The following is a 15,836-nucleotide window of genomic DNA, read 5'->3' as shown; positions in this document are numbered from 1 at the left end:
CTGTGGTGGTACCATGGTATGGCGTTGAAAGTGGCATTGTTATACTGATACTGAATGTTGCCATATTCATATATGATATTTACATTACATATTTACATCGACCACAGTAAATGTAGGAAAAACACAGTATAACGATGATACCATGGTAGTGGTTGCACGTCTACAGTACCACTGGTAGCATATCAGCACTCCAGTTGTCCACTAGGTGTCATCCATTCACCACACAGTTCACTTTGAGGGATATGAGCGTTGGGGGTGGTGGGGGGGTAGGAATGTGTATATTTAAATGTGTGTGCGTGTATGCGTGAGTGTGTGAGTGTGTGTGTGAGAGTATGTATATCTGAATGTGTGTGCGTGAGTGTGTGTGTGTATTTGAATTTGTGTGATTGTGTGAGTCTGTTACGAAAAATAAGCGTGAATGTGTTTGTGTGTGCAAGTATGTGTGTGCGAGTATGTATATTAAACGTGTGTGTGTAAGCATGAGTGTTGCGTTTGAGTTTGTCTGTGTGTGAGTGTGAGCGCGAGTATGTATACCTGAATATGTGTGTGTGTTGTGTGTGAGTCTGTTGAGTGTGTTTCGGTGTGTATTACAGTGTAACAGTATGCATGTGAGTGTGCAGGCGTGACTGAGTAAGTGGTGTGATGTGTGCGCGAGTGTGTATATCCGAATGTGTGTGTGCGAGTGTGATGTCAATGCGTGTGGACTGTTTTGAGTCTGTTATGGGAAATGAAGTGTAGGTGTGTTCGTGTGTGTATTACAGTGTGTGCATGTGAGTGTGTGTGTGTGAGTGTGCAGGCGTGACTGAGTAAGTGTGTGTGACTGTGAGTCTATGAGTGAGATGGTGTGGATGTGCGTGTGTGAGTCTGAGAGTGAGTGTGTGTGTATGTGTGTGTGTGAGAGAGAGAGAGTGTGCGTGTGTGTGAGTGTATTTAAGTGTGTGTATGAGTGCCTCTGAGTGAGTGAGTTTGTGTGTGCGAGTGTGTGTGTGTGTGTGTGTCATATGCTAAAGAGCCCCATGAAGGTAGCGTGAGCAGTGAGGATGAGCTCTGCAGATCTGCGAGGAACAGAGAGCTGAAGAGTAGACCCAGACTCCAGGAAGTAAATACCTAAAGCAGGAACAAACACTGTACTTTATCATCTTATTGGAAATATTTGGCAAATACTGCTACATAATCCAGTGGAGATTTACGAAATAAACAGGAACTTCAGCATCAGATGCTACAGCATAACCCACACAGAGATCTGAAAATCTGTGAAGACTGATTACTACTGAAAACACTGTCATTTAATCATGTTTCTGTGAAGCCTAATGCTGCAGTACAGGGTTTCTTGCCACTTTATCAAACCCAGGCTCATTCTGAAAACGTACCCCTATCCTCTTAAGGCCCAAGTTGTTTTTTTACATGCGTTTTTTATTTCTCTTTGCTATTTGGGCTTATTGGAACCTAATTCGAATAAAAATCTAAGTATCATCTGTTGGTATGATGTACTTCTAGAGGAAAATGATGTCCATATATGTGGACTCGTGGTCCAGATTTACATAAAACACTTTTTGCTAAATGTTTTTAATGCATATATATTACATAGTCCTTTTTTTAACTTGCTTTGACTATCAGAGTAAAAACAAAAAAAAAATTCCATTTTGAACAGTTAAAAATAGGGTTTGGGACATTTATATGGTGCAAAACAGTTGCAGGATGACACTGTATGTCTGTAACTAATATAAAACATTCAAGGTATTTTAAATAGCCATTTAGGAGCTAACAATGTGCTGCTCACGGATGTGGACACTCAAGCCCTAGGAAGCTATAAACATTTCTGGAGAGCGCCAAATACGTCTCCTGAGGTAAGTTTTTTTTGCCGTTTTTGTTTTCTCAAATCCACCAGAGGCCGTTGGGTATGCTTTTTGAGATCTCAAATTTCTCTCGCGAGTGCCATTCGTGCTTGTTGTTCTCCTGTAAATCCACCAGAGGCCGCTGTTGACTGACTGACCAATCGACTGACCCACCCACCACCTTCCCTAAACCCAACCAACAGTGTTTTCAAAAAAGCAATTCAGAAAAAAGAAAAGCCCTCGTCTGATTTTTACCACGTTTTCAGATTTTTACCACATTCTCACTCTGTTATTTACTTGTTTTATTTTATTTTTTTGGCTTCTGTTTTTGTCTTACCTGCTTTCTAGAACCGTTCTACACCGGACTTGAACCCCGTCGTCAAGGTCAACTCCTTATCTGTGTCTCAAATCCACCAACATATGCAGCTACTGGACAAACTGGTAACCACAGGTAAGCTGTCCACATGGAGGTAGGGGTGGGCGGTACACCGGTGTCATAGTCATCACCGGTGTGACATTGCGCCACGACATGGATTTTCTAATACCATCAATACCGTAATAAATCAATTATGCGCCTTGAACGGCTGCATTTACATCAATAATAGCTAATTCTAAATAATAAGGCATTCAATTTTCTTCAAACGTTCAGTTGTGGTCTGAATACCTGTCCTTATACTACAGGGCTCGAAATTGCAACCATTTTGGTCGCATGAGCGCCCGAAATTTAATCTATGCGCCCTCATAATATATTTGGGAGCATATGTGTGTCTGAATATAATGGTTGTAGTGCATATGATTTGATTTTCTCTAAAAACTTGCTGAATCGCTCTACCCTGCTGCTGTATGGTTCATATTAGCTGTCAGTCACTCAACGCTTCCCGCTGTCAGATAACAGGGAGCTTTTGTTACTGCAGGAAATGCAAACGGGCTGAAGAGTGAAAAGTGCACAGGTTTGCAACCTCACCTAAAGTTATAATAATAATAATGGCGCAGATGACAGCGATCATGACATGAGGTAATGTTGACCGCCAGCTGAGATCAATCGAGTGTTTTTGGAGAAGGTGCCCGAATCTCGGATGCGTTTGCATTCAACCGCGTGTTCAGCGCAAATGTGCCGCTAAATTATAAAATCTAACACTGTACACATCATCGCCAAGAAACTCACCTTTACTAAGTTTACACTGAAACTACGGCTCATAACAAGAGCGGAATTGGCTGGTGGTCATCGCGAGAATCCTGCTCTGTCTGCTCATAAATTGGTGCGGCTTGACTCAGCCTGCTTTCATTCCACCAACACAGAGAAATGAAGATCAGCTCATAACGAGACTGAGCATTTACAATGACCCAAACCAAAACTTTTAAAGAGCGTAGAAGTGAGACTTCTTTTGTCCGTTCTTCCTTGAGATGTATATTATTTTGCTATTGAAAGTAATACCATGATATTATACCGTCACCGTTCAAAAGATGAAAAATACCGTGATATTAATTTTAGGTCCTATCGCCCACCCCTACATGGAGGTAAGCAGTCAGCTGGCAAGCGCGAAAAGGAACGGCGTTATACCGGCCCGTGGTGTTCGTTTTAAAGACGAAATGAATCCATCAGTACTTCTGGCTACATAATTCGCAATCTCCAGAAATGTACATAGGGCTACGTTTTCAGAATGAGCCTATGTTGACTATATCACAATCTTTGTTTGATACATATAATTGGTTGTGATGCGAGTGAATCTGTGATTTTAATTCATATGTATCAAAATATACAATATTTTAATTAAAGTACAAATGAAATCAAAAGTAATCATATTGATTTCGTTAGCTCACATTGCTAGATTTGTGGTCAACAATTCATCTGTGCATGTCATTATGAAAATTAATAGTTTGCCCTTGTAAAAAAAATGCACTTCCTGTTTGTTTTCAGTTAAATTCTCAGATTAGGTCAGTCTGAGGTGTTGGGCGTGGCTAACATACTTAACCACGCCCCTCCAGCTGTCAGTTTTGACAACAAACAGAAATGGTGAGCAGGGGAAGTCTGTTTGCTTGTAATAACTCTCCCCAAACCCTTTTCTAGATCTTTTGGAATGAAATACCTACTTTACTACATCCAATCCGCTCGCAGTAGAAAAAACAAGCCACGCCCACTGCTTTCTCATTTAATATTCCGTTTCTCTATAGGTACTGTGTCACAATATATAAAAAAACAATTGCGGCTTCTGGTTCATGACTTTAAATGTGTTAAAAATGCAGTAATATTTAATTACTATTGAGTATTATGCTGATTATTTCTAGAATTTAAAATAAAAATATATTTATTTGTTTATAAGTAATTTTAACATAACACTAAAGCACAAAAACGCAGTGACTTCTCAAAAGTTAGACACTGCTATAATCTGATTATTTCTTGATTAACTTGATGTCCAGGTCACTCACCAGCAGTGTAGCAGGTATTGAGTGGCTGGCTGACGTTACTGGGCATGCTCTTTAGACACTTCATCAGTTTAGACTCCGCCCCTTTCAGCCTCTTTGTGATCACGTGACCCATCACCCAGGTGGTGTCTCTGTACAGCACCTGTGGAGGTAACAGAATAAAACTAGGGATGGGCGATACCACCTTTGTTTCCGATCCGATACGAAGTATTTCAAGACAAGTGCCATCGATATCAATGTCGACACCAATACTTAAATTAATATTTTATAGTATTTTTTAATAATGTTTGTCACCTTTATTATATTATTATTATTATTATTATTATTATTATTATAGTATTTTACCTGACTGTAAATGAAGTAGCTTCCCTCAGCCTCCACTGTTACAGTATCACCTGATAGCTGAAGCCCGACTCCTCTGCTCTGTCCAATGGCCCAAGACAGAACAGTGCTGTCGTCATCATCTGACAAAAAACATGGGGGACATACAGTGTGAGATTAACATCACATCATAATCAGCTGAGAAAAACAGCGAGAACATGAGACAAAAAACACATCAACATCTGTCTTACAGTGTAAAAAATATCTGTAAATTAGCAGCTTTCTGTATTTTATGATTCATGCTTTTATTTTGAAATGTTCCAAATTTTTTATGCATATTAATTGCATTATGGGACCTTGATCTTTCATCCAACAACTTTTAATCTTGAAAAGTTCGAACATTTTGAATAGCTTAAAGTGATATATTGTCTGGGTTGGGGTTGTATATTACTGACCCAGGCTCATTCTGATTATGTACTGCTATATACATTTCTAGAGAGCACCAAATACATCCCAGGAGGTAAGTTTTTTGCAGTTTTTGTTTTCGCGCATCCGCCAGAGACTGCTGTGTACGCTTTTTGAGATCGCAAATTTGTAATCATGCCTGTTGTTTTCACGTAAATCCACCAGAGGCCGCTGTCGACTGACTGACTGACTGATCGACTGACCTACCCTTCTCCTTCTCTAAACCCAACCAATATTATTTTCAAAAGCACCAATTGACCCGCCTGTCACCAACTCGGTCCCAATAATTCCCCTCACTGGCCAGCAGAGGTCTCTCTCCCCGGACTATTAACACTACATCCCCCAGAAGCCCCGTATCTGTCACTGATTGCGCTGCACCTGACTCTGATCACACACACACACATATAAGCAGCTTGCACGCTCACTTCATTGCGAAGTCTTGTTTGCCCCGTCAACATTTCTGAGCGTTATTTCCTTGTACTCTGTTTGATCTCTTGTTGCTGACCCGGACTGCTCTAGACCTTGTTTTCCTCGCTGCCTGCCCCGACTCTCTGCCTTCCTCTCCGTTTCCGAATTGTTTCAACTGTGTTTAATAAATACACTGCAGATGGATCCCTCTGTATCAGCCTCCTCATTACACCGCTCATTCACTTCCCTAAACCCAACCAACAGTGTTTTCAAAAGCAATCCAGAAAAGAAAAGCCCTCGCTGCAGTCTGATTTTTTACCACACTTCAGATTTTACCACATTCTCACCCTGTTATTTACTTGTTTATTTTATTTTTTGGGTTCGGTTTTTGTCTTACCCGCTTTCTGGAACCATTCTTTGCCAGACTCAAACACCTTCATCGTGGTCAAATCCTCTCTGCGTTTCAAGTCTGCCGACATACATGGCGAGCTACTGGACAGACTGGTAACAGCGGGGGAAAGCTGTCCATATGGAGGTAAGCGATCAGCTTGTAAGCGTGAAAAGGAACGGCGCCATACCACCCCGTAGCGTTCGTTTTAATAACGAAATGCTGCCATACGTGCTTCTGTCTACATAATTCACGATCTCCAGAAATGTATATAGGGCTACGTTTTCAGAATGAGCCTACTGTATGTTGTATATTATGCTACAAAATCCTTGTGATAAACTACAAGTGGATTTTCTGTTATTTTACAGACTTACTCCTCTATATATGATTATTTCTTATATATTATATTATTTCAAACTACTAAAATGTCAATAATAGTCTTGTTTTATAAACTGTAGAGTTGAATTTTCAACATCAAAGTGGACAGAGATCAACATCCCATAATGCAATTCACAACCGCAAATAAACGGTTAAATTAAGTTGTTCACCCAAAAACGTGAAAATTCTGTCATAATTTAGACACTTGATCCAAACCTGTTTGAGCATCTTCTCACATAAATGAAGATATACTGATGAATGCTGGGGGAAAAAACAGCCATTGACTTCCATAGTATTTTTTATTCCTACTATGGATGTCACTTGGTGCAACATTCTTCAAAATTTGTGTTCAACAGGAGAAAACAGTGTGCAACTACTTGAGCGTGAATAATTGAGAGGAGATTTTGGGGGGAACTGTCCCTTGAAGGGCTGAATTTGAGAACTATACTTGCATTTTTTTTAATTAATTTTGTTTTTATTTTGTGTTCCATAGAAAAGGGATGTAATATCTGGAACAGTGTGAGGGTGTGTGTCACATTCTGTAGAAATTTGTATTCTGTAGAAGAACATTAGGTGGTTACACTCACTGTATGACTGCGAGGACACAGGAACCAGATGGAGAAATGTTGTGCTGCTCTGCTAAAGAAACAGCAATTTACATAAGATACAAGTGAAGAACTTTATACACATGAAAAAAAACAATATATTAAATCATAGTAATTACTATAGTGTTTTTGAACCATACTATAGTAAAGTACTTGAATTAATCTGTTGTGGCAATTCTACAGTTGTTATGGTAACACCACAACTATAGTAATATAAACAAATTACCCAATACTAAGTTTTCTATACTATATACTACAATACAGGGTGGCATGATGGTTCAGTGGTTAGCACTGTCACCTCACAGCAAGAAGGTCGCTGGTTCAACTTCCGGCTGGGCCAGTTGGCGTTTCTGTGTGGAGTTTGCATGTTCTTCCCATGTTGGCGTGAAATTGGCTGTAGTGTATGAGTGTGTGTGTGAATGTGAGAGTGTATGGGTGTTCCCAGTACTGGGTTGCAGCTGGAAGGACATCTGCGTAAAACATATGCTGGAACAGTTGGCGGTTCATTCCGCTGTGGCGACCCCTGATAAATAAGGGATTAGGCCAAGGAAAATGAATGAATGAATACTACAATACACCATTACAGTATTTATTACAGTTTATCATATAGTTAATACTACAGTATGCTACAGCATTCATTAATAGAGTTGCAATAAATACTATAATATATACAGTATAATACACTTTACTGTAGTGTTCAAAGATACTATAGGATTTTACTATAAATGAATATTTTATGCAGGTATACTTGTTGTAAAAAAATGATAACTAATAAAGAGAGGGAAAAATAAAGAGAGAGACAGAAATAACTCACTTTGTCGCTTCTTTCTCTGTTTCCTTTGTTCGGGCACATGTCTTTTGTCTCGAACCCCTTCTGTGTGTCCGTCTCTCAGGGAATCTTTGATAACAGTTTACCTAGAAATTAGATATCATCATAACCAGTGTTGGGAAAAGTTACTTTTGAAAGTAATCCAATACATGATTGAGTTACTCCCCCAAAAAAGTAACTAGTTGCATGTACTTATGGAAAGTACTTTTTTTGCTATAAATGTAATATATAAACATATACTTTTTATGGAAAGTAATCCATTACATTACTTTTCAGTTACTTTTGTGTTACTTTTTAAAGGCTGGCGTGTTTCTTGCAGTTGACGAGAGTTTTTCACCTACACATAATCTACCTTTAATGACCTTTTCCTTTTCTTTGATGACTTTAAAATAATGAAAATACTTCCACTGCAGAAATGTAGGCTCCGGCTGGCATCTTCGCTTCTGAATTTGTTACCGTGCATAGTGCTCTCTCATTGAGTGCATGATTCAACATGACTACGTTAATTTTAATTCAGCAAATAATCTTTAAAAAAGCTAATTATGTTATCCAAAAAGTAACTCACATTACATTTTAAAAAATATATATATATATTATTGGTTAATTTTTAATACGTTACTTTTAGGTTACTTAATTTTCCTAATATTTTTGTCACTATCACCAGCAATGCAGCCTATGCAGATCGCTGGTAAACATGCAGATCATTATAAGGACTACAAATGAGCGGTATATGGACTACAAGATCCAGACATGCACCACTTACACACCTGGCCTAGATCCCCATGATTGCAAACAGACACAGCTGTTCAGGACTAATAACACAGAGTATTTATACACCTCTCAAACACACACATGCTGAGTCTTGCGTTTCCTTTGCCTTGTCTTGCCGTGGTTTTGACCCTGTGCTTTGTTTTGTTTATGTTGCCTGCTACCTGCCTGTATTGATCATCTGCCTGTTTATCAACCACGACTCTGGATCTGTTTGCTCCTGTGTTGACTGTTGCTTGCCTAACCATTCTGTCTAATCAACCTGCATTTGGATCCTCACTCTCCTTTGTCAGCGTAACTTCACGCTACAACTTTATTAAATCTGATGCCGTGTTTCTTGCATTTTTTTAAAAGTAACTCAAATATCATTACTTAATTTAAGTAATGTCTTGTTACTTTAGAAAATTTATATTATGTAACGTGCATTACTTATAACTCGTTACCCACAACACTGATCATAACATACTAAAACTTTTACAATGGCATCATTCCATTGTTTTCATGGGAAATACTGCATTGATGAAGAATACTATAGTAATTTATACTATAATATTTTTAATCATACTATAGTAAATTTGAATTAATCTGTTGTGGTAATTCTATGGTAATAAAACTACAGTATTATAACACATGACCTTTTTAGTTTTTTAACTACAACACCACCGTTTACTTTAGTATTTACTGTACTAGTTTACAGTAGAAACAGTATTTATTACAGTTTATCAGTTCACTATAGTTCACACTACAGTTTGCTGCAGCATTCATTAACAAAGTAAATACCGTAATATACAGTTTAAAGTATAGTACACTTTACTATAGTATGGTTAAAAACACTATAGTATTTACTATAAATTACTACAGTATTTATTATGTGAGTCATCACAAGTACACACAAAAAGAAAGAAAGAAAAAAACAACAATAACTGCTCATTGTTCTCTCAGATTTTACTGGAATAGCCCAACCTATTATTATTATTATTCCCAGAAGGCCCCAACATTATGCCAAACTATTCTTAGATCATACTTTTGCCAGATAATTACTACACAACACATATTTTGGTCAGCATAAACATTACTATCTATCTATCTATCTATCTATCTATCTATCTATCTATCTATCTATCTATCTATCTATCTATCTATCTATCTATCTATCTATCTATCTATCTATCTATCTATCTATCTATCTATCTATCTATCTATCTATCTATCTATCTATCTATCTATCTATCTATCTATCTATCTATCTATCTATCTATCTATCTATCTATCTATCTATTGTTGTGTATATCCTATAAAAACACATGAAATTTATGTAATTTATAGAAAGTACTAGTGTTTTTGAACCATACTATAGTAACGTGTATTATACTCCATATATTATATAGTATGTACTCTTAGTTAATGAATGCCTCAGAATACTGAAGTTAACTATAGTCAACTGATAAACTGTAATAAATACTGTACTATAATATACACTCACCGGCCACTTTATTAGGTACACTTTACTAGTACCGGGTTGGACCCCTTTTGCCTTCAGAACTGCCTTAATCCTTCATGGCATAGATTCGACAAGGTACTGGAAATACTTCTCAGAAATTTTGCTCCAAATTGACATGATAGCATCACACAGTTGCTGCAGATTTGTTGGCTGCACATCCATGATGTGAATCTCCCGTTACACCACATCCAAAGGGGCTCTATTGGATTGAGCCCTGGTGACTGTGGAGGCCAATTGAGTACAGTGAGCTCATTGTCATGTCCAAGAAACCAATCTGAGATGATTCACACTTTATGACCTGGAGCGTTATCCTGCTGGAAGTAGCCATCAGAGGATGGGTACACTGTGGTCATTAAGGGATGGACATGGTCAGCAACGATACTCGGGTAGGCTGTTGTGTTGACACGATGCTCAATTGGTATTCTGATCCAACCATTTGAATGTCGCAGCAGAAATGGAGACTCATCAGACCAGGCAACATTTTTCCAATCTTCTATTGTCTAGTTTTGGTGAGCCTGTGCAAATTGTAGCCTCAGTTTCCTGTTCAGGCCTACCTGTCTGGCACCAACAACGATTCCACGTTCAAAGTCACTTACCTTTCTTCCCCAATGCTCAGTTTAAACTGCAGCAGATTGTCTTGACCATGTCTACATGCCTAAATGCATTGAGTTGCTACCTTGTGATCGGCTTATTAGAAATTTGCGTTAACGAGCAGTTGGACAGGTGTACCTAATAAAGTGGCCGGTGAGTGTAGTTTTTTTACTGCAGTAAACTGTGGTGCGTTGTAATCTAGCTAATATACCCTATACTTGTAGAACCCCCTTAGTACTAGGTAATGTGATTATATTAATATAGCAATTGTGTTACTATAGCAACTACAAAATCACCACAGCATATGAATTCAAGTGCTTTACTATAGTATGCTTCAAAAACACTATTAAAGTTTTACTAGTTGGTACATTTTATATCTGTTATACTTGGTTTGTTGAAATCTCTCACTATTTATTGAGCTGAAAATCATATTGTGTGATGTATGTCTAATGATATACTGAAGAGTCTGTCAGAACACAGAACAGATGAATACAGATGAATAAAATAATGAATAATATAGTTTTAGCTGCTCTTGTATTAAAGCACTCACCTACCCCGTAGCAGGCGGCGTCAGGACATTTCCCCCCGTCATTCCCCGCCGCATCCAGAGGCCTGAACCGCTGGGTTATTTCAGCCATTTCAGCCCTGAGCATCCAGATATACGTCCACTGAACATACATCACACACACAGAGGTGCAGACAACAAGGCACGCTAGACACCACTTCAACACCTCCACTTTCAACCTCCAGACTGAAGCGGGAATGTCGGGATTTTTCATTGTGGACGGTTGCTGAAGAAGTTTAGGATGCGAATGAGACTTTCCCGTTTTTCAATTGATCTCCGTTAACTTTCGCTTTCGCAACTTTCATGGGACATGTGAAAGCAGTGGGAGTGGAAACCAAACCGCTCAGCAGTTCCATAACAAAAACGATCCCAGTAGAATCAATGAATCAAATGGGGTTTGTAGAGCGCTCAGCATAAATGAGTACACCCTTTTTTTTTTGGAAATGACTATTTTTATCAATTTCTCAGGGAATATGGGTAATATGTACTGGTGCATTTGAATAAACAGATTTATTAAACAGACATATTTAAAAATAATATTTTAATCACAGAACATCTTTAGAAATAGAAAGATAATTCATTTAAATTCATGCAAAATATTGCAAAAAAAAAAAAAACCTGCTAAATTTGACATATTTTTGTTTCTCTTGGTTTTTGCTCTTATTAAATTTTGTATTTAATATTTTCCCCTTACATATAATTTGTGCTACTAATTATTGGACTATTATCATAAGTTATTTTGTTAGATTAGCTCCAGACTTGGCTTCAGTACTGACTAATCTAATGTATATGCAAAAATATAATATTGTAAAGCATCTTATAGAAAATATTAATTTAAATGAGAGATTAGTGGGGGGTGTACTCATATATGCTGAGCACTTAGTTTGCTCCACATGTAGTCTAGACTAATGACTAAACCTATATACGAGTATGGCAAGAATAAATACAAATGAAAAATATTACGAATAAAAAAAAGAGGTGGCGCAGTGGGTAGCGCTGTCGCCTCACAGCAAGAAGGTCACTGGTTTGAGCCTCGGCTGGGTCAGTTGGCATTTCTGTGTGGAGTTTGCATGTTCTCCCCATGTTTGCGTGGGTTTCCTCCGGGTGCTCCAGTTTTCCCCACAGTCCAAAGACATGCGCTATAGGTGAATTGGGTATGCTAGATTGCCCGTAGTGTATGTGTGTGAATGAGTGTGTATGGGTGTTTCCCAGTGATGGGTTGCAACTGGAAGGACATCTGCTGTGTAAAACATATGCTGGATAAGTTGGTGGTTCATTCCGCTGTGGTGACCCCTGATTAATAAAGAGACTAAGCTGAAAAGAAAATTAATGAACAAATAAGAGTCCAGAGACCCACATAGACATCAGATTTATAGCAGTGTATGCAAATTACATATATGACATATAAGTTCATATTGGATTTCAAAAATAAGATCATATCTGCAACATATATTTGGAAATGTAAAATTTTATTTGATTTTTTATTGTCTGTTTAATTGTTGGATTAAGATTTAAAATCACATGGATCATAAATTAATTAATCCTAAATGCCAAAACAGTAAACATGTGTCTCCATTAGTAAATATTTCCCTTACAAATAACCAAGCAGAACTTTCTTTCAATCCAGCCAAGAGAGCAAAGTCAAGTCTTTCTATCTTTAAAACTGATCTTCGTAAGCCAAATGAACTGTTCTACCAATACCAATGCATTATGAACTGAGCATTAAAAACATCAATACTCATCATAAAACATCTGCAACTATAAAAATCCAATGCTATTGCATTCATAAAAACACATATAACAACAGCAAATATTATGTGAACGTGGCCGAAACAGCGTAAAGCTTATTTAAAAGAACTCGAGGTTTGAAAGATTGATCTTATCATCATTGCTCCTCAGCATCCCATCAGATCCTCCAATAAACCCTGCGGCGTCATCAGATGTCAAGAGCGATCTATGGGCTGTTCCCGCGACAAACGCCATCATGGGGTTTCCTCCTGGAGCCAGCTCAAGAAACTGCTCATAATCTGGAAATGAGAACTGTAAAGGAAGAAAAAAAACGTTTTTTCATATGAGAAAATCTAATTCCATCTTCCATCTTTTTCCTTCAAAAATCATTTCAGTAAGCTCACATGCAAGCTGACTAAAGCTACAAAAGCTCATATATTTCTCAAATCATTCTAGTTTACTTGCTGATCAGTATTATCATCATTGTGCATTCTAATAATATGGGGGTACCTCAAGGGTCTTGGCCCATTGTTGTTTACAATGTACATAAATAACACTTTATTTTGATGGTCCCTAATGCACATTTTGTTGACAAAAAGTTGCATTGCAGCTACATGCCAATTACTTCTCATGTGAGCATTAGTAGACTCTCTGCTTACTATCTGCTCATACTGCTCCTTCAACTGACATTTAACTGACTATAAGAACTGTTGCAAGTACATGTCAACTTACACTAACCCCAACCTAACAGTCTACTATAATCTATTGAGTATTAGTTGGCATGTAGATGCAATGTAACTTAAATTCAACAAAATGTGTTAAAGGGACCATCAAAATAAAGTGATACCAAATGATCTTCCAGATTGCTGCCCAGGGGTTAGAAATAAACACAATGTACTTGCAGCGTTCATAATGTATTGCAGAACACTTGTGCTGCTCTTGGGGTGGGTTAGGGTGTAAGGGATGGTCAACAGTGTAATTCAAGATGTAATTACAGAAATTAATTACAAACGCATGTATTTAATCAATAATAAGTACAATGTAAAAACATGTATTTACACAATAAGCACATTGTAGAAAATAATTAATTTTAGTATATGTACATAATAGATAAGGCCCCTTAATATAAAGTGAGACAGATGAACTGTGTGAAAAGTTTATCCAAGTATTGAGAAATGTATCCTAATAGATGAAAAAAGGGAAACTCAGCTATAACCTCAACACATAACTGATACCTGATGAGTGGGTGAGTAAGGAGCTTCATAAGGCTTTGTCCTGCTCAAATCCGGATTGTCCTCTAATATCTCATTAAGGCTCACGTCAGCTGAAAGAAGCTGCTCAAGCCTGCGCTCAGTGATCTCCTGTGGACCACCGACCTCCTCAGGTCCGAACACAGCTGTGGTTCCCCACCATTTGTCCCCCTTCAACCTGGAAAAAGACAAAATAGACACGACGACTCTCACAGACTTTCAAACCTTTAAAATCTGCATCAATCGGAGGCTGCAACAATTTTTTCTTCCCGTATTGTGAAACGGAATATTAAATGAGAAAACAGTGGGCGTGGCTTGTTTTTTCTACTGTGAGCTGATTGGATGTAGCAAAGTAGGTATTTCATTGAGAAAGATATGGAAATGGGTTCGGGGAAAGTTATTACACCCTAACAGACTCCTCCTGCTCACCATTTCTGTTTGTTGTCAAAACTGACAGCTGGAGGGGCGTGGTTAAGTATGTTAGCCACGCCCAATAGCTCAGACAGACGTAATCTGAAAATTTAACTGAAAACAAACAGATTTTAATTTTAGATTACAAGGGCAAACTATTATTTTTCTTAATGACATGCACAGATGAATTGTTCACCGCAAAACTAGCGATGTGAGCTAAGGAAATCATGTGGTTAGTTTTGATTTCATTTGTACTTATTGTATTTGTAATTAAAACTAACCATATGATTTTGTTATGAATTTTTATGTGAACCATCCCTTTAAATCCCTCTTTATTTCACAATCCTTCTTTCTCTCACTGATTTATATGGCGCTGCCTCATCCTGAGTTCCCCTATGTGTTGGAGAACGTTTGCAGCATGTCTGTTTCCTCTTTGACTTCTCTTCCTAACCATCAGCTTTGAAGGATGTGGCAGCTTCTCATGCGTCAGGCCTATGTTCACTCCGTAACGTCTGCTCATCTGAAACAATGAGTTTACAGCAGATGAAGTTGAATAGTAATACATATAACTCCTCTACTGAAAAAAAAAATGTGTACTTAATTGTGTTGAATGTACACATGTGCTTCAAATCACAGAAAAACATACTATACATTTTTACTTGTAGACAATATAATGTGAATTAAATTTAAGTCTGCTTAAGTGTACAAAAAGAGAGTAATCTTAATGTTTTTTAACAAACGCCAGTGCACTTTTAAAACAAATGTGCGCACTTTAAAAAAAACATCAAATTCAAAGTTGTTTAATTCAGTTATTATTTTTGTCTTGATTAAAAATACACCGATTTTGATGTGTTGACTAACAAGTCAAGTACTTGATTATAATTTTAGTGTTTTTCAGTTTAGTGTTTTATTTTACTTTACAAGTTAATATGTTTTAAATGTATTAAACTGGAGCTTCATTACAATGTGAAGTTAGAAATTTAAATACAAGACATGAATTTTAACATAATGAACAGCGTATTAAGTGTACTATAAATGGAACACTTGAATAAATAAAAACACATTTACCAGTACATTTGAAATATATTTTAAATGCAATGTACAAAATGTGTAATATTGCATTATGTGTGCATTATGTGCTGTAACATATATATGTATTATATGAGAATATATATATATACACACACTCACTGGAGACTGTAGCTACACCTTACTAGTATCGGGTTGGAACTCGTGTTGTCTTCAGAACTGCCTTAATCCTCCATGGCATAGATTCAGCGAGCTACTGGAAATATTCCTCAGAGATTTTGCTCCTTATTGACATGATAGCATCACGCAGTTGCTGCAGATTTGTCTGCTGCACATCTAT

The 15,836-nt window shown here is 37.5% G+C and overlaps 1 protein-coding gene across 1 annotated transcript; it reads right to left on the bottom strand.

Annotated features, from left to right (window-relative positions):
• Window positions 1-715: 715 nt before the first annotated feature.
• On the bottom strand, window positions 716-11,333 carry tnfsf13 (TNF superfamily member 13). The gene is given in 7 exon segments (XM_056457113.1): window positions 716-1,107; window positions 4,263-4,401; window positions 4,605-4,723; window positions 6,807-6,850; window positions 7,635-7,693; window positions 7,695-7,739; window positions 11,068-11,333. Coding segments are annotated over 7 exon segments (741 nt in total). The 5' UTR covers window positions 11,293-11,333; the 3' UTR covers window positions 716-997.
• Between the last annotated feature and the right edge of the window lie 4,503 nt (window positions 11,334-15,836).

Source organism: Danio aesculapii, chromosome 5 (genome assembly GCF_903798145.1).
Source record: "Danio aesculapii chromosome 5, fDanAes4.1, whole genome shotgun sequence".
NCBI classification, from domain to species: domain Eukaryota; kingdom Metazoa; phylum Chordata; class Actinopteri; order Cypriniformes; family Danionidae; genus Danio; species Danio aesculapii.
This window is presented reverse-complemented; position numbering and strand designations above follow the sequence as displayed.